This window comes from Pogoniulus pusillus, chromosome 7 (genome assembly GCF_015220805.1).
Source record: "Pogoniulus pusillus isolate bPogPus1 chromosome 7, bPogPus1.pri, whole genome shotgun sequence".
In the NCBI taxonomy this organism is placed as follows: Eukaryota; Metazoa; Chordata; class Aves; order Piciformes; family Lybiidae; genus Pogoniulus; species Pogoniulus pusillus.
In genome coordinates this window covers 42,739,722-42,758,387 of record NC_087270.1, presented here as the reverse complement: position 1 = coordinate 42,758,387, position 18,666 = coordinate 42,739,722, and the positions used below count along the sequence as shown (strand labels likewise).

General features: G+C 49.8%; 3 protein-coding genes across 4 annotated transcripts in view; 2 read left to right on the top strand and 1 right to left on the bottom strand.

Moving 5' to 3' along the window:
• SLC24A3 (solute carrier family 24 member 3) overlaps positions 1-14,778 on the top strand; it is an 83,484-nt gene extending 68,706 nt beyond the window's left edge. Inside the window, exon 14 of one of the 2 annotated variants that reach the window (XM_064146724.1) lies at positions 14,131-14,778. In XM_064146724.1, coding sequence (XP_064002794.1) covers positions 14,131-14,184 — 54 coding nt within the window. In that variant the 3' untranslated portion in view covers positions 14,185-14,778. Of the gene's footprint in view, positions 1-8,738; positions 11,030-14,130 lie in introns of those variants that run through there. The other variant, XM_064146725.1, reaches the window with a different exon arrangement.
• Positions 1-18,666, bottom strand: part of LOC135177059 (cysteine-rich venom protein kaouthin-2-like) — a 216,639-nt gene that overhangs the window by 15,781 nt on the left and 182,192 nt on the right. The gene's annotated exons all lie outside the window — the stretch shown is intronic.
• The window catches only part of RIN2 (Ras and Rab interactor 2), an 80,081-nt gene continuing 78,220 nt past the window's right edge, over positions 16,806-18,666 (top strand). The window contains exon 1 of the mRNA XM_064146718.1: positions 16,806-16,874. The gene's annotated coding sequence lies outside the window, so the exon portion shown is untranslated. The remainder of the gene's footprint in view (positions 16,875-18,666) is intronic.

The window sequence follows — 18,666 nt, the reverse complement described above, 5'->3', positions numbered from 1 at the left end:
TGTACCAAGCCAAGCAGAGGACTGGGTCTGAAGGGTTCCCTCTTCCCATCAGGCTCTGGGGGCAGCCAGCACTTGGCTGCAGTTTGCCAGTGAGAAGCTGGGCAGTGCCCATTGCTGCCCAAGCCACGGGGCGTTGCAGGGATGCTGAGCCAAGGGAGCCTGGTAAGGGCAGTAGCACACTGGCCTGCCCGGGCTGGCAGAGCCTCTGGAGATGTGTGATGTGGTGGGGCTGGGGCTTGGGACCAGGGTGGCAGGGTGACTGGGGTGAATGAGGCGCAGGGTTTGGAGGGGCTGGGGAAAAACAGAGGTGAGCCTGGTTTGGGTTGGGGTTTTTAATATGACTGTGTTTCATTTGCAGCTTTCTTCTTTTGAAAGCAAGGGTCACCTTCACCATGAGGCTGCTTGGAACCAGTTGACTGTTTATGTTTCCATTCCTAGCAGTTTCAGACGATTCTTAATGAGTATTTCCAAGGGAGATTAAAGAGCTTTTTCCCCAGCAGAGAGTGCCTTGTGGCCACTCCAGCTTCAGCTTGATTTAAATAGGTGATCTCTTGCTCATTCACTCGCCATGTGGTTCAAAGGCCAAGTGATAGTGAAGGATATACAAAGAGGTCTTCAGACACGCTGGAAAAACTGCTTTTGCCTCTACCAAAGGTGAATTTATACTTAGCTTTATTCTTTTTCTTTTCATCCTTTTTTGTTTGTTCTTCATGTACTGCACTTCTTGGTAGCTTGTGCCTGTGATTAGAACAGAAACCTGAATTGTGTGCATGGGAGGAGATTTTTCACTGGTATAACTGCTTTGGGTTTTTTTTTCCTGTGCTGCTGCTTGCCTGCTGTATTTTCAGCTTTCTGTCCTCAGCTGTGTGACTGAAATCGTTGACTGGCACACTTTGGATTTGTGATATTGGTGCTTGTGGAAACGAGGGCTTGTTCCTGTGGTTCAGAGGGATGAGAGGCTGGCTTTTTGCTTGGCAAAACAAATCAGGTGGAACAGCAATCCAGTTTTAGACCAGCGATGTTCAGCATAGGTGGAGCAGCCCAAGGGTAGCATTTGATATCTTGCTGTCAAAACAGGAGGTTTTTTATCTGCCTTTTCCAAATAACTGCATTAATACCTGTGAGGTAAAATGCAGATTGAATCTTGCTGGACAGCTTTTTAGAAAACCCATCACTTTCTGCTGATTGCCAAATGTTTCTTCTACCAAGATGCTTTGGAGCCCTCACAGAGGTGCACTAGTGTAAGATTTATCTGTTTAACAGTTAAACCACTGGAGCTTGAAACATGTTTGAATGCAGACTTTAAAAATCAAACTCGATGGAGCAGGCTTAGCTGATTCTGGCATGCTTAGCAGGCTCCTCAGTTGCAAGTCAAAGCCCTTGCTTCACTTGAAGCACAGGCCACATGCAGAGGCCTGTGTGCTGAAAGCTCAGCACGTGCTGCAGGGTGCTGCTGCTGAGTTTGGGTTGGTAAATGCAGCTCGCTGGCATCAGCAGGGTTTATTGCAGTGCCCAGCAAAAGCAGCAGGTGCAGGCTAAGAGTAGGGGCCCTGGTAGGGAGCAACTGCAGGAAAATGCTCCCGTTTGGGTGGGAACACTGCGGTCAGCGAGCGGATGAGTGATGAGGACAGGCTGTGACAAATGTGCCTGGGGTTAAAATAAGGGAAGTGACTTCTAGAAGACTTTGTACAGCTTCTATGACTGTCCCCTGAGAGTCAGCCACCGAGGCTTTCACTACTGATGCTATATAGAAGAATAAGTCTATCCTTGCTGTATACCTCTGGAGAAGACAGTAGCCTGTGCCGGCAGTGCTGCAAACAGGGTCTGATGCTGAGCTTCCCGGAGGTAAGAGCAAGGGTTTGTAACCGAGCTAGGAGGGCGCCGGCCGAAGCCCAAGCGCAGGGCAGGCTGCGGCTGGGGCTGCGCAGCGTCGGTTCTGCCGCACCCGCGGGCAGATGTCCAGCTGCTCTGTTACCAAGGCACACCAGCAGCTCTCCGGGTGCCCCTCGCCCTGCTTTGTCAGCAGCTCCTGCTAGCAGAGAGAGGAGAGTTGGGCAGTGCCTCTGCTTGCCGTGTGCCGGTTAGTTAGCTTGGTGTTCTCTCACGTTCTGGAGTCGTGCACAGGGCTCACGTGGAGGCTTGTGAATCTGAGGACCAAGTTTGCTTTTGGAGGAGGTGAAAAAAGGATCTTGCCTTGCAGACTTTGGGCTAAAATAGTACAGCAGCAGTTCTGTCCCACATCCCAGCTGCATGCAACTTGTATCTGTTGACATAAAGACAATGAAGAGTCACTTCCAGGGCCCTATGTGTGACTACTCTTTGTCACATCACAAAAATGTTCTTTCACGTTCTGATTTTGAGTCCTGATGCAACTGATGCGTGACCAGGTTTAATTACTCTTGGCAAGACTGTGATAATGAAAGGCAGTTTGCAGGATTCAGTCCTGCATTAGCATCCATGTCACTTCTTGATTTCATCTTGTTGAGGACAGCTTTTGTTGAAAAAGCCTTGGCTCCCCATAGGATGGCTAACCCATGGGATGCCACTCTGGGGCTAGAGAAATCAAATGTAGTTCTTAGCATAAGGCAAACCCTCCTCCTGCTCTGTTACAGACTTTGAGTTACACCTTGTAGTTTCTTTTAGCAAATGCTAATTATGAAAAACTGAGCTGTTTGGTAAGGGAAGAAAGGAATGAGGTTGGGGGAAGGCAAGGGAGAAGATCAACCCTGTGGTACTGTAATGTGATCGTTTGAATGAAGAGGATTTGCTTTTTCTTTGTGCCATTTACAGAGAATACACCCTCCTGCCCTGCAGGGTGCTGTCAGGATTCAGGATTTCACTTCCACTTTCCATCTTGCACACTGAATCCTTCTGGCTTTGAAGGCTCTGACCCATGTCCTCCTTAACACAGAAGTCAAGCACTGGGCTGGCAGAAGTAGGACAGAGTTTTTGATCCAATGGATTGATGGGAGAAGATGCAAGGAAGATCATTTCTCTGCACACCAGCCTCAAAGCAACTGATTCCAAAACAGTTTGAGCCTCCTGCCTGCCTTTAAAACATCCCAACCCAGTACATGAGAAGACTTCCCATAGGATGGCTTCTCACAGACTCTTTGGTGGGGCATTTGCACGTTTGAGGATACTTTGCACTTTGGTTGCCTCAAAATGAATGAAATGGGTACAGCCCTGCTCAGTTCTGCAGAGACTCGTTACATAACAAACACAACAATCAAGGGATTACAGATCTGACCTGGGCCTTTCATGCTTTGTACAGCCAGGTTATCCTGTACCATATTAGTTGTACTGAGGGCTTCAGCCATGAGTTCCTACAGTTCATTGGCAGAGTTTTGGCATGATGTTGTTTCTTTTTTTAAGTGTGTGAATGTAGATTTATATTTAACAACATCTCTAGAATACACAGACAGGGAAGGTCCACTTGTTGAAATAAAGCCCTGAGGTAACCAGGTAAAGTGGGGGGGGGCGGGGGGCGGAGAACACCCAAACCATCACACCAGATGCCATCTGCCTAGAAAGAAAACCCTCTCATGGCCACTGCTGAGTATTTAAGATAGTCTCGTGCCCATCTATTTATAGAGCAAGAGCTGCTTGCTTGTTCTTTTTGTTTCCATATTCTATTAGGAAGGTGGTGTGAGTGGTGCTTGGCAGTTGCATCTCTATTCTAATAGCAGATCAAAAGCTTACACAACTCATGTTTTAGTGTTCAGTATTGCAGTTGTTAGTCACTTGAAATTCCAGTTGCATTCTCTGAACCTAAAGACAGCTTAAGAGTAAAAAGCAAAGAGCTCTCTTTTGTGAGACCTGGAGGAAGTCAGGAACTTCTTCGTGGAAGAGTTTATACCTTGTATTTATTTCTTGTGCACTAAGAGCTGATCCCCTGGTTCAAGCAAACATTACCCCATGCTGGCAGAAGATGTAGGAAGCTAATTTCAGTCCCACCTAAAGCTGAGGGCAGGTTTTTCTGAGTCGGGAAGCAAGCAGACTGAGCCACTGAAAGCATCATGCCACACCTCTTGAGGGGCCACAAAAAGCAGTCAGACCTCAGATACCTTTTGTGACTTTTATTAGTAGGGAAGCTGAGGAATGCTGAGAGCCCCAGAGGGCCTTCTGCAGTGCTCACCTCTCGATCTGCAGGACTAGAAATATATAACCAGCAAATACTGTTTGGAGTCTGTAATATCACTCTCATGAGGAATCATTTGCAGTAATTGAAATCCACATCTCAGAAGATACCAACAAATAGATTCGGTTTGTTTTGTAAGGGGAGGGGGGTGTTAGTCATTTTCTTTTAGTAATGGAGTGATTTTTCCTTTGCCTAATTTCCCCCAGCTCCCTTTGGCAGTAAATGGCTCTGGTGAAATGTGAGGATCTCTTTAAACTGAATGTCATGCACTAGGACCAGCTCAGGTGAGGCTGGCATTTATTGTCCCAGCTTTACGACAGGGTGGTTAATGTTTGCAGCAGCAGTGATCCTGGCACTCACAAATGCAATACTTCGCTGTTCCCACAGCGGTGGTTTGACTTCCAGCAGGTCAGTAGAAGAATATATCACCTCACTGCCATCGGTGTGAATTACAGCAGGGCTCACTGCCGGGAGATGAAAGCAGCTACGAGTAGCTTTGCAAGCAAGATACTGGGAACTGGGGGAGCTGGCAGCTTGCGTTTCGGCAGCTGGTAAAGACGGGGGGGGGTTCAGGTGAGAAGGGAGGAGAATGGCAGGTAAAGGCTGATTGTGCGAAGCACTGCAGCGTTTCAGAAGGGGTCCAGGTTTACTTTCACTCTGTTTCCGCGTTCTGTTAAGCACAGCGCTCCCCTCAGCTGCCCCTCCCACTCCTCAGAACCCTTCTTTTCACCAGCTCTCACTGCTGAGTCAAAACCTGGAAGTGTTAAACACATTCCTCTGCCTTAAAGCTCTCCTGTGGAATCGCACGAGGCTTGGGCTAAAGGAGCAAGCACAGAACCTGAACTACACAAGCTGAGGATGCTTCTGCTTACTGCAGAGGGGGTGGAAGAAGGCAACCTGTGGAGGTTCCTTCCAACCCAGACCATTCTGTGACTCAGTTCTGGGAAGAAGCCAAGGCTTTTTGGCTTTCTGGAGTGACTTTGTTCTCAGGGACGTTGTTTTGTTAATAGGTGCCAGAAGCGACGGACGCGAAGCACGATTCTGTGGTTACTTAGCACCCATGAGCAAATGCACATGAGAGTTACACGGCACAGAAAGGTTCTCCTGTAATTAGGCGGCTGGCAAGTTTGGCAGAGATTGCTCTCACACAAAGCTTTGCCCAATGCCATCTGCTCTTTACAGCTGTCAGCCTCCCGATAAAAGGGGCCTTCTCCTGGTGCGAAAGGCTGCATCCCTTGTCAGGGAGAGAGGCAGAGATATGCAACAAACAATGCCTCGGTTCTCAACCTAGCTTCACAAGTATGCATTTTATCTAGGACAGAAATGGTAGTGAGCATGCTCGTAGCAGCCTGCGTGCCTGAGAGGGGAGCTGGTGTGCAGGGAGCTTTGCCGGGCATGAAGATGCAGGCACAAATTGTACTTGATGTGGCTGTGAGGTGTGGTTTGATTGACTTCTGTCTGTCCTTGCAAAGCTGCTGATCGTTGCTAGTCCCTCCATGCAAGCAGAGTTTCAAGAGGTGACTAAAGGAGTGGTAGATGACATTCATCTTCACTTTGAAGGTTTCTTTTCAAGACTGAAACCAAACTAGAGTCATAGAATTATGGAATTGTTTGGGTTGGAAGGGACCTTTAAGATCATTTAGTTCCAGCCTCCCCGCTGTGAGGCATCTCCTACTAGAGCAGCTTGCTTAAGGCCCTGTCCAACCTGCTTTAAACACTTCCAGGGCTGGCAGTAGTGCTTCTGGTAGGTCTGCTGAAAGTTACGACCCTATAATTTGCATACCAGTGCCCTGCCAGCATTGTGGCTAGGCCTTTGCTAGAGCCACTGCTTCCAAGAGCGTGTCTGCAGCTGGGCAGTGCTGCTGAGAGAGAAGGGTCATGTGTCAGTCCTGGACTGCTGCATTCAGCTCTGGCTTGTAGCTTGAATGGGGGTTATTGACTTGGACTGGGCTGCAGGGTTGAGGGTTGTTTTCCTGACGCTAAGAGTAAGCTGCTTTTCTTCAGAGAGAGCACTGATGTGCTCTTAGGCCAGCTGAGATGTTGAGGCTGGCATTACAGTATCACAGTATCACCAAGGTTGGAAGAGACCTCACAGATCATCAAGTCCAACCCTTTACCACAGAGCTCAAGGCCAGACCATGGCACCAAGTGCCACGTCCAATCCTGCCTTGGACAGCTCCAGGGACGGCGACTCCACCACCTCCCCGGGCAGCCCATTCCAGTGTCCAATGACTCTCTCAGTGAAGAACTTTCTCCTCACCTCCAGCCTAAATCTCCCCTGGCACAGCCTGAGGCTGTGTCCTCTCGTTCTGGTGCTGGCCACCTGAGAGAAGAGAGCAACCTCCTCCTGGCCACAACCACCCCTCAGGTAGTTGTAGACAGCAATGAGGTCACCCCTGAGCCTCCTCTTCTCCAGGCTAACCAACCCCAGCTCCCTCAGCCTCTCCTCGTAGGGCTGTGCTCAAGGCCTCTCCCCAGCCTCGTCGCCCTTCTCTGGACACGCTCAAGCATCTCCATGTCCCTCCTAAACTGGGGGGCCCAGAACTGAACACAGTACTCAAGGTGAGGTCTAACCAGTGCAGAGTACAGGGGCAGAATGACCTCCCTGCTCCTGCTGACCACACCATTCCTGATGCAGGCCAGGATGCCACTGGCTCTCTTGGCCACCTGGGCACACTGCTGGCTCATGTTCAGGCGGGTATCAATCAGCAGCCCCAGATCCCTCTCTGTCTGGCTGCTCTCCAGCTACTCCGACCCCAGCCTGTATCTCTGCATGGGGTTGTTGTGGCCAAAGTGCAGCACCCTGCACTTGGAGCTATTGAATGCCATCCCATTGGCCTCTGCCCATCTGTCCAGGCGGTCAAGGTCCCGCTGCAGAGCCCTTCTGCCTTCCAACTCAGTCACATCTGCCCCCAGCTTGGTGTCATCTGCAAACTTGCTGATGACTGACTCCATGCCCTCATCCAGATCATCTATGAAGCTGTTAAAGAGGATGGGGCCCAGCACTGATCCCTGAGGGACACCACTAGTGACAGCTGCCAGCTGGATGTGGCACCATTCACCACCACTCTCTGGGTCCAGCCCTCCAGCCAGTTCCTAACCCAGCACAGAGTGTTGCCATCCAAGCCACGGGCTGACAGCTTAGCCAGCAGTTTGCTGTGGGGGACAGTGTCAAAGGCCTTGCTGAAGTCCAGATAGACCACATCCACAGGCCTCCCCACATCCACCAAGCTGGTCACCTGATCATAGAAAGAGATCAGGTTAGAAAGGCAGGATCTGCCCTTCCTAAACCCATGCTGGCTGGACCAGGTGAAAGGGTGTTTCAGCTGTGCTAATAATGGAAGAGCTTTCATTCTGGAGTTCATCTCTTCCTTTGTTTGCCAGGGAAAATGAGCACTCCTTTTATTGCAGTGCTAGCTTTCATAGTGGGAAGGATAAGGATGCATTTGGGAGATTCATTTGCTCTGAGTCAGGTCTGGGTCTGCTGCTGTGCTCAGTGTAAAACAGTCCTCTGGAGTGCCGGCTAGAGCAGAGTAGTGAAGCTGGGGAGCGTCTGTGCAGTGAGGAGGGGCTGTGCCCTGCAAAAAGTGGGTTGTGGGAGAAGGGAGAAGACTCTGCCGTGCACAGCAGAACGAAGCAGGATGTGCCACATCACACTTCGGTCTTCTCACTGGGTTTAACTTCATTTCCTCCTCCTCTGATCTTGTTATCCACAAGTTGGGATCCACTACTCAGTGTTCTCTTGGAAACTTTCAGGGGATGAACAAAAGAGCAGCAGTGGAACAAGGCTGAATGTGGTTTGGTGCTTCTTAGAGCTGCCAGAGTTCCCTTGTAATCCTGCCTTCAGACGATCAGGAGTCTGATATGCCACTGTACTACTGCCTGGGGTAGTCTGCCAGATTCTGTGATTTCAAAGCAGTCTTTTAAGGTATCTCTCACTTGAATCCTCTCAGCTTTATGAGAGTTGTATGGGTGAGCTGGCAAGTTTTAAGGGAATAAGTGAATTCAATTCTGTCAAAGCACATAAAAGTTCAGGTGTCAGGCTGAATACCTCTGACCCCAGGAGATATCTTCTACCATCCCTGGAAGTGTTTCAGGCCAGGCTGGATGAGGCTCTGGACAGCCTGGTCTAGTGTGAGGTATCCCTGGCCATGTCAGGGAGGTTTGAACTGGGTGATCCTTGTGGTCCCTTCCAGCCCTGACTGATTGTATGGTTCTGTAATGGGAGGAGAGAGGCAGTGCTGTGCTTCCTTTGCCTCGCTGGCTGATTTGTCCCAGGGAAAAGGGGCTCTGCTGGAGGGATGCCTTTTGTGCAATCTCCTGGTATTCTGCTTGCAAATCTTTAGTCCAAGGGAAAGTCCTGGACCTTATTCCTACCTGAAAGGCAACTTGTTCGAGTGTTGCTGGCAGCTGAAGAGGTGATATCTAATGCACAGTGAAGTCCCTGAAGGTTCACTTTGCTCTGGAGTCTTTAAGAAGTCATCTCGTGCTTCCAGGGAAATGTAAACTGAATTGCTAGTGATGTAACTGAGTTTCTAAGTCATCCCCACATTAGATGCATGCCATATTCATCCCAACTGTTTAATTTGCTTCTCAGCTCCAGAAGAGCCAAAGCTTCATTTGAAAACCAGAAGAAAGGTCTTTTGCTACCCCTACTGCTGCCTCTAATCCACATCTCCTGGACAAAGATCCATAGAATGCACTGGGCTGGATCTAGGTAGATGTTTGTTTGAGTTTGGGGGATTTGGGGTTAGTGGGTTTTTTGATGGCTCTTGAAGTCCTGTGCAATCTGAAATGGTTCAGGTGTTTGTGCTGCCAGTGCACCTGGCAGAGCTTTAGCCAGGGCTGGTCTGAAGCTCTGGGAGTCCATAGTCCGTCAAGTCCCAGACATGGGTGCATGGTGAGCAGCTCTGTGGGGCGAAGGTCACTTCAGCCTGGGATCCCAGCATGGCAATGGGAGTTTGTACACTGGTAAATAAAGATTTCACCAGAACAGAATGGGGAGCAGACAGACCTGCTAATCCTCAGAGATGTATTTTCAGTCATTTCAGGAGTCCCTCTTCTGCATCTCCTCCTCCTCTGCCTCATCCAGCATGTTTCTGGACCAGGCTTGCATCAGCTCAGCACTTTTGATGAGTTCCATCTATGCACTAAACCCATGGCTGAATTCTCGGCAGCGCTGGGACCCTGCTCACCACTGAAGAGCAGGAGGTGCTGTCGAGTGCTGTTGGGTGCAGGATCCCTGGAGAAACTTTCCTTTCCTTCTCTCTTTTGCAAGGGCTTTGCCCACTGATGCCGCTGCAGCTGAGGTGAGTCTGCAGGTATGGACGTGTAAGAGACTGAATCTGCTGGCATCAGGACAGAAGTTGTCTTGCGCAAGGGTCACTTTCAGCCCATTTCAGAGCCAAGCCCAAATGGTCCTATTTTCCAGGTGCCATCCCTGACCTAATCAGCTGCTCAGTGTCTGCAGCTGGAGACAGGCTTTTGTGTTTAAGTGATCTCATGGTCCAGCAGCTGGCTAGCCAAGACCTGGCAATTTCATGGAGCTGTTCTAGAAAGCTTTGCTTTGAATCACTACTGAAGTTTTAGGCTGCTGGATACAATCCCTACTATGGCTTGCTCTAAACCGGTGTGACGAAACCACGCAGGTGGCTTTGGATTCTGTGAGTGAGCTCTCTCCTTTGTGGTGTAGTCACAGCACCGAAGCTGCAGGAAGTACAGCAATAAGTGACTGCTGCATGCACTTTTGGCTTGCTTTGGGGTCAGACACTGCTGTCTGGGTTCCTTTTCACCAAGTGGAATAAGCCCCTATTGAAAGGGAGATATGGGCGTGCTGGAACGTGTCTAGAGAAGGGCCACAAGGAGAGTCAGAGGCCTTGGAGCACCTCTGCTGTGGAGACAGAGTTGGAGCTGTCCAGTCTAGAGAGAAGGCTCTGAGGAGACCTTATTGTGGCCTTCCAGTATCTGAGGAGGGCTGTGAGAAAGCTGGGGAGGGACATTTTAGGATGTTGGGTAGTGATAGGACTGGGGGGAATGGAACAAAACTAGAAGTGGGTAGATTGAGATTCGTTGTTAGGAAGGAGTTCTTCAGCATGAGCGTGGTGAGAGGCTGGAACGGGTTGCCCAGGGAGGTGGTGGAAGCCTCATCCCTGGAGGTGTTTAAGGCCAGACTGGATGTGGCTCTGGACAACATGATCTAGTGTGAGGTGTCCGTGCCCATGGCAGCATGTTTGGAGCTCGATGGTCCTTGAGGTCCCTTTCAGCCCTCACAGTTCTGTGATGCTTCTAAGCATGAGGAGGAAAAGAAACCCTGCAGGTGGAACTGAGTGCAGGTGCAGATGTCCTGCATGTTCCTTTGCAGCCAGAGAACAAACACCCATCGGTGCTTTGCCAGAATAAAGCACTTCTACTCTTAAGTCACTTGTTACTAAGGCCAGCTTGGAAGCGTTAACATGGTGGAGCCACAGACAAAACATTTGTTACCTTTAGAAATGAGTTACAAGGGGTTTGTCATACTTGTACTGGTACTCTAAGGTCAGTCTTTTCTGTATGCTTGCTTTACAACTTGTTGTAGAGTAGTTTTTTTATGCATAGCTGTTCCACTTGCCTGTGTAACTTACAGATGTAGCAGAACTGAGAGCATGCCATTTTTACTGTTTTTTGTTTCTCTGCTGGTAACCTGTTAAAGTAGCAACTCGTGTTTGTGTTTTGAATGTCTTCTACTGTGGGCAGAATTCACAGCACTCTTGTCTGTGGAATATCTAACAGACAAACAAACGAAGGAGAAAAGCTTTATTAGAAGGAATTGCTTTGAATGCTTTTTGTCATTTGAGCTCATATTGTGTCAGACATCTATGCTTAAGGCAATACAGTGGTTATCAATTAAAATACCCTCTCTTTGTACTAACTTAACACTTCAGGGTGTGCTTGGGCAGAGGAGCAGAGCACCCCTGTGGGGCACGATCTCAGTGGTTTACTCCTTGGTGTTTGAGGCCAGGTTGGATGAGGCCTTGAGCGACCTGTTCTAGTGTGAGGTGTCCCTGCCTATGGCAGTGGGTTGGAACTGGATGAGCTCTGAGGTCCCTTCCGACCTAAACCATTCTGTGACTCTCTAACTCTGAGAATGCTTTGTACCACTCGTTTGACCTGAGCATGGAATTAGAGGGAGTGGAGGAAGATGAAGCGAGTTTTTATGCTTTGTGTTTCCTTCACTGGACGACGTTCATCTGCTCTCCTCAGCTGTGTGCACCGCAGCAGGTCATGTAGGAGTCATCTGGCTCGTGTGAGCTGTGCGTGCTGGACTCCATACCGAACACAGGCGGTGAGGGAATTTTATTTGCTTTTCTCTAAGGAGTGAAAACTCTGCTCAGTTGCAGCAAGGCAGATCTGAAACCACTGCGCTGGTGGATCATCCCCTTCCTGACACAGTGCAGTGGGAGTCGACTGTCACTCTCCCAGCTGGAAGGGCTCTGTGCATGTGCCTGTTCAGCCGCTGACCGCTGTGCTTATGAGATCCAGACCTTCCTTTGAAGTTACTCCTGGAGTAATATTTTCAGTAATGCTTGGAATAATAATGAGGAGGTGCAGTTGTAAAGGGTTCTGATGCAGGCAGCTTCCAGTACAAAGAAAGCTGCAGAAAGCCTGTGGGAAGGGCTTGTTTGAAGGCATCCTTCTAGAGCAGTGAAATGCTTGTGCTGCTTTTGTGCTGAGCGGACACTATAGTTCCCCTCTTAACTCTGAACCTGCCTTGATGACTTGGACCCTCCTTGCTGCAGCTTGATTGCATGGGAAGTTTGGGACACCTCAGCTGGCCTCCCTTCCCATTATGCTTTTTCTGAAAGAAGGCTTTGAGTTCACTGAATGAAAGGGCCTGTGACTGGGAGTGGCTCCAACACCTCAATCAGCTTTGTCTGTGTACCATCCCCAGCCCAAGTGCTATCACAGTATCACAGTATCACCAAGGTTGGAAGAGACCTCACAAATCATCAAGTCCAACCCTTTACCACAGAGCTCAAGGCCAGACCATGGCACCAAGTGCCACGTCCAACCTTGCCTTGAATTGCCCCAGGGACGGCGACTCCACCACCTCCCCGGGCAGCCCATTCCAGTGTCCAATGACTCTCTCAGTGAAGAACTTTCTCCTCACCTCCAGCCTAAATCTCCCCTGGCACAGCCTGAGGCTGTGTCCTCTTGTTCTGGTGCTGGCCACCTGAGAGAAGAGAGCAACCTCCCCCTGGCCACAACCACCCCTCAGGTAGTTGTAGACAGCAATAAGGTCACCCCTGAGCCTCCTCTTCTCCAGGCTAACCAATCCCAGCTCCCTCAGCCTCTCCTCGTAGGGCTGTGCTCAAGGCCTCTCCCCAGCCTCGTCGCCCTTCTCTGGACACGCTCAAGTATCTTTCTTCTGAAGTAGCCACTGCCTCCACAAGCAGCAGTCTGGGCCAGGAGTTAGGTGTTTACACATCTGCAGCTATTTCCAGGTGTGGAGGAGCTGTGCAGGGCAGAAGAGGCACACATGCTGGTGTCGTGCCTCTGTCTGTGAGTACAGAGAGGAGGTGCAGCCTTTGATGTTCACGCAGAAAATGTCTTCCATCGGTGCAAGCCCAGCAGTTGTCTTAAAAATATTTTCCACTGATTTGATTGTTTGCTTTCCAACTCTGTGTGCTGGCAACCCAGAAGGTATGTTGGAATCCACATGGATGCTGCCTCTCTGGAGAGCCTTTCCCCATGGCTGGGTTTCTGGTTCAAAGATAATCCTGCTTTTCGTCACAGTTTGGAGCTGTTCCACTTGGCTGTTGGACTCTGGAGATGCTCTCACTCCTAACCCCCTGCCAAAGTGATATGCCAAATATGCATCTCTTTGGAGTCACCCATGGGATTACTTCACTTTGCAGAAATTTTGTCTAACTTACAGCCTCTAAAGTTAGAGATTGTTTTTAGAGGTCGAGGGAGAGTCATTGCAGTTCTAGGCATAGTCATTAGTTAGGGAAATCAGAGTGTAGAGGCTGGAGGAGTTACTGGGGAGTAGAAGTTTGATACTCCCTGTTGCTTTTTTAGAAGCTACTGCTGTGTTGTCGTTGCAGCCCCAGCCATCCCAAACCCTGCTCTCTTTTACAAGCTACTCCTGTGTTGTCCTTGCAGCTCCAGCCATCCCAAACCCTGCCTAAGCAAAGGTATGAGTTTTTAGTGCAGCATACAAAAATGAAACAGCAGAGGAGAAGTAGAAAGTGGTGAAAATGAACCCTCCTGCTCCACCTGGCCATCTTTATCCAGCAGCAAGGTGCAAAACTAGGGCACAAATCCTATTTGTTTTCCCTGGGGGGGTTGCTTCGAGCTTGCTTTACAGAATACAGCTTCCAGAGATGAGAGGCCTTTTCTCTGTAAGCTGCAGATCACAGTCTTCCCCAGCTGATTTTGACCTCTTTATTACCTCCTTTTCTGCTTGAACAAAAGCTGCATCTGCTTGTGTTCTCAGTATAGTGACTCCTCAAGTCTTCTGCAGTCATGACAAAGTCATGCTTGTAAGAGGACTGATAAAGGATTGTCTCTGGTGCAGAGGTAAATGTCTTCTTTTGGGTTTTTTTGAGTATTTGGAATAACATCTTAAGAAAACAAAAATCTACACCAAACAAACAAAAATTCACACACATAAAAAAAGCCAACCCAAACAAACAAACACCCAGAGCAAAACCAACCACGCCAACCTAGTGGTGAAGGCTTTGTGGCCAGTCTTTCCTGTATACCGCCCGAGAGTTCTACCATATGGACACCCACCATACCTGCCCTGACCTGTGCTGGAGCATCAGACTACTTTTCCTTCTAAAGCATCATCCTTAAAGCCAATTAAGATCTGGCACTACAGTCTGCTCCCTAAGCCTGCCTTTACATGCTGCACAACTGCCCTCATTGCTGCCGTGGACCAAGAGCATCTGAGGAACCAGAGCTTCTCACCTCCTGCCGAGGTCTTGTCTTCCTTTCTGCTCTTCTAGCCCGCGAGTGAGAGCTTGGAGAGCAGCCTCCCCTCCACCAAACCTGGTGTTTAGCCTCCTTGCTGCTGCAGCCTGCCGGGGTAGAGGCAACAGAAGGAGGCTCGCTAGCGGAGCAGGACGTGCCACCCGCGCAGCTCCCGTCCCGGAGGCAGCGCAGTGCCCGTTCGGGTGTGAAGAGCCATGGGCAGAGCCACCCCTCCAGAGAAGCGCTGGGGGTCTGCAGCCCGGGAAGGCTGAGGCAAAGCAACAGGTATGTAACTGTGTGTGTCTTTCCTCCCTGCTGCAACGGAGGGCAACCTTCGCAGCCCAGCGGAGTGTCAGCTGGCGGTCAGAGAGGAGGCTCAGCCCCTGGCTGTTGGGAACAAGCCACAGGCTGTAAGCCTCCTTCACGCTGCCGAGCAAACCACTAGAGAAAAGTAGCACAGAATAAACAACGAAACACAAAGCCTGGATGAGAGCAGGTGCAGTGAAACCACTTCAAACCAGAGCAGTTGCTCAGTGCAACTGCAGGCACAAGATTTTACAAGCAAGCCTTTAAAGAATTAATTTTAAAAGAAATATATATATAAAAAGGGGAACATAATTAATGTATCAGCTGCAGTGGATGTGTCTCAAACAAGTACCATTAAAAAGAGAACTCTGCTATTTCCTTTGTGTGTGTGGCTCAAATGAACACTTGTCCTGCCTGAAATTCTTTCGTGCTGACTGCAGCGAGGGCTTGGGGTTTGGAAGTGAAGAGACTAAGGCTGCAGAGCAATGCCATCTAGGGCACGCAGCCTTACCAGCACCAGCTGCAATTCCTCCAGCCTTGGTGACACAGGCTGCTGGATTCACTCCTAATAACTTAGTGATCTTCAGGCTTGTTGGGATTTGCTCGCTTTCCATGTCAGCTTCCAGTTCTCCCCAGTATGCTCTCTGATGTCTCTCTTAATATCCAACATTAATGGGGAGTTTTCTCTCGACTGGAAAATAAAAGAGTCTCTGTATAGAGTTTATTTCCTCTGTAAATCCCCTTGACAGCTTTCATCTCTGCAGCACAGCAGGGGTCATCAGTGGGTTTGAGGGCTCCATCGTGGCTGTGATTAGCGCAGCAATATACTTAGCCAGCAGATGAAACTATTAGATCTAAGAGGCCACACCTTGCTTCCTGGCTGGAGAATCTCCCCTATGGGGATAGGCTGTGGGAGTTGGGGCTATTCAGCCTGGAGAAATGTCCAGGCCAGACCTTAAAGCAGCCTTCTAGTACCTGAGGAGGACCTACAGGAAAGCTGGAGAGGGACTTTTTACAAGGGCTTGTGGTGATAGGATGAGAGGGAATGGATTGAAGCTTGAGAAGATTTAGGATGGATGTTAGAAAGAAGCTCTTTCCAATGAGGGTGGTGAGACACTGGCACAGGTTGCCCAGGAAGGCTGTGGCTGCTCCCTCCCTGGAGGTGCTCAAGACCAGATTGGATGAGGCCTTGAGTGACCTGTTCTACTGGGAGGTGTCCCTGGCCATGGCAGGGGGATTGGAACTGGCTGAGCTTTGAGGCCCCTTCCAACTCAAGCCATTCTACGAATCTATGACTTGGTAATGCTTGGCCTTTCTAACGAATGGAAACAATATTTAGTGGTGTTTTAGACCAATATTCTTTATCTCCATAATGGGTTTCCTTGTTCCAAGGACACAGATTTACTCCCACTGGAGAAGAACAAGGGCTTTCAGACTCAAAGCAAATACTGCAGATCCTTCAAACTCCAAGGCTGCACACCAGCTGCTGGCCCAGCCAGGTTTTGCTCCCCTCTGTAGGAGTTATGCTGGGAGCTGGCCATCCTTAAATTTACTGACCTTGTGTGACATCACTGTTTGTAGAAGCAGCTTCCAACTGAAAGCAGAATACTTGGCTGTAAGTACATTGAGAAATGCTAATGATTCCACTAATAAGGAGAAGAGCTTTTCACGTGGCTACAGGGCACTTTCCCCCCTCTCCCTGAACACTGGCAGTCTTGTTGCTATCCCAGCAAAGGGAGGGCCTGAGTCTCCTCCAAGGTTATAGTGGCCTGGTGTGGCTGCCAAGAGATAATGAAGCAGATGCCTGCTGCTGCCTTAGAGTGGCTTTGCCTGTAGGCACCTGAATGAACTTAGGTGCAGGCACAGTGAAGTAGGAGTCTTGGAAAGCAGTGGGTAGATGTGAACAGTATTAAGAGAAAAAAAAATATCTTAGAATCATAGAATCAGGGTTGGAAGGGACCACAAGGATCATCCAATTCCAACCTCCCTGCCAGAGCAGGACCATAAAATCTAGCTCAGGTTGCACAGGAATGCATCCAGACAGATTTCCACAGGAGACTCTCACAACCTCTTTGGGCAGCCTGTTGCAGTGCTGTGTCCTCATTCCACCTGAATTCTGAATCACTGCTGCTGTCTCAAACCCACAGCTTCAGCTGATTCAGGTTTGGGCATCATTTTTAGAGCCCATGGAACTAGCAGCTTCTAATTAACCTATCCTCTGCCTTTGTTACAGTGGTTGTGCTACCAGCAAATGAGAACGTACTCTCAGCACCTTCCAAAACCTACAGGCTGGCATTTCCACTCCTTCTCCCACAGCTCTCTTATGATTTGCAGGCAAGTAATGATTGTGAGTCACCTTTTCATCCTTGAAACACTACTGGAGAAGAGAGAAAGGAGGAAGAGACAGCGTTTGCAGCCTGCCCCAGGAGTGGTTGCTAAATAAAGTCATCTGTGCTCCGAATCTCCGGTTACAGTAAGTGACACGCACCATCCCAAGAGGTGATGATGATCAACTAATTACCTGTCACTTCAGCATGGTATTTTAACAGCACACTCTTCAACTCGACACAAGGGGAAAAATACTAAGATGTCAGGTAGGGATGGGACTGGGGGGAATGGAGCAAAGCTGGAAATGGGGAGATTCAGACTGGATGTTAGGAAGAAGTTCTTCAGCATGAGGGTGGTGAGAGCCTGGAATGGGTTGCCCAGGGAGGTGGTGGAAGCCTCATCCCTGGAGGTGTTTCAGGCCAGGCTGGATGAGGCTGTGGCCAGCCTGATCTAGTGTGAGGTGTCCCTGCCCATGGCAGGGGGGTTGGAACTGGCTGATCCTTGTGGTCTCTTCCAACCCTGACTGATGCTATGGTTCTGAAAGTCCTTCAAATGAAAGAGAGGGAAGGTAAAAACTAAGTGCTACTGAGCTGGAAATGCAGCTCTGCAGCATGTCCACTTGTTCATTTGCTGGCTGACAGGAGGGCACATGAACACTTGCTGCTGTCAGATCTCTTCTCGGAACCTCACCATGGAAACCCATTTCCCCACAGAGAAGTGGTGAAAAGTTGTTGGCCAGGTCTCCCTTCACAGGACAAGGCTGAGAGAGTTGAACACAGCACCATGAAATAACAAAGGACTAATTTCTTTCCCCGGGTGTAGTGACTGACAAATGCTGAACGACTCTGTTCCATTCCTTTGCTATCAGCGTTAAAGTGCAACAGAGGGAAATCAGCCAAAGAAGCAGAAAGAGTGGCTCTGGAGCGAGCGAGGAAATAGAAGCACAGAATCATAGACTCAACCAGGTTGGAAGAGACCTCCAAGCTCATCCAGTCCAACCTAGCACCCAGCCCTATCCAGTCAACCAGACCATGGCACTAAGTGCCTCATCCAGTCTTTGCTTCAACACCTCCAGGCACCTCCACCACCTCCCTGGGCAGCCCATTCCAATGCCAATCACTCTCTCTGCCAACAACTTCCTCCTAACATCCAGCCTAGACCTGCCCTGGCACAACTTGAGACTGTCCCCCCTTGTTCTGTTGCTGCTTGCCTGGCAGCAGAGCCCAACCCCACCTGGCTATAACATCCTCTCAGGTAGTTGTAGATAGCAACGAGGTCATCCCTGAGCCTCCTCTGCTGCAGGCTGCACCCCCCCCAGCTCCCTCAGCCTCTCCTCACAGGGCTGTGCTCCAGGCCCCTCCCCAGCCTTGCTGCCCTTCTCTCAACACCTTCCAGCACCTCAACATCTCTCTTGAATGGAGGAGCCCAGAACTGGACACAGCACTCCAGGGGTGGCCTGAGCAGTGCAGAGTACAGGGGAAGAGGAAGAATAACCTCCTACTGGCCACACTGCTCCTGATGCAGGCCAGGATGCCATTGGCTCTCTTGGCCACCTGGGCACACTGCTGGCTCATCTTCAGCTACTATCTGTCAGTACCCCCAGGTCCCTTTCCTCCTGGCTGCTTTCCAGCCACTCTGTCCCCAGCCTGTCACTACTACCGCTGCTTGGGGTTGTTGTGGCCAAAGTGCAGAACCCTGCACTTGGCCTTGTTCAATCTCATCCCATTGGCCTCTGCCCACCCATGCAGCCTGGCCAGGTCCCTATGCAGGGCTCTTCTACCCTCCAACAGATCCACACCTGCTCCTAGCTTGGTGTCATCTGCAAACTCACTGATGCTGGATTCAATCCCCTCATCCAGATCATCAATAAATACATTGAATAGGACTGGGGCCAGCATTGATCCTTGGAGTACACCACTAGTGACAGCTGCCAGCTG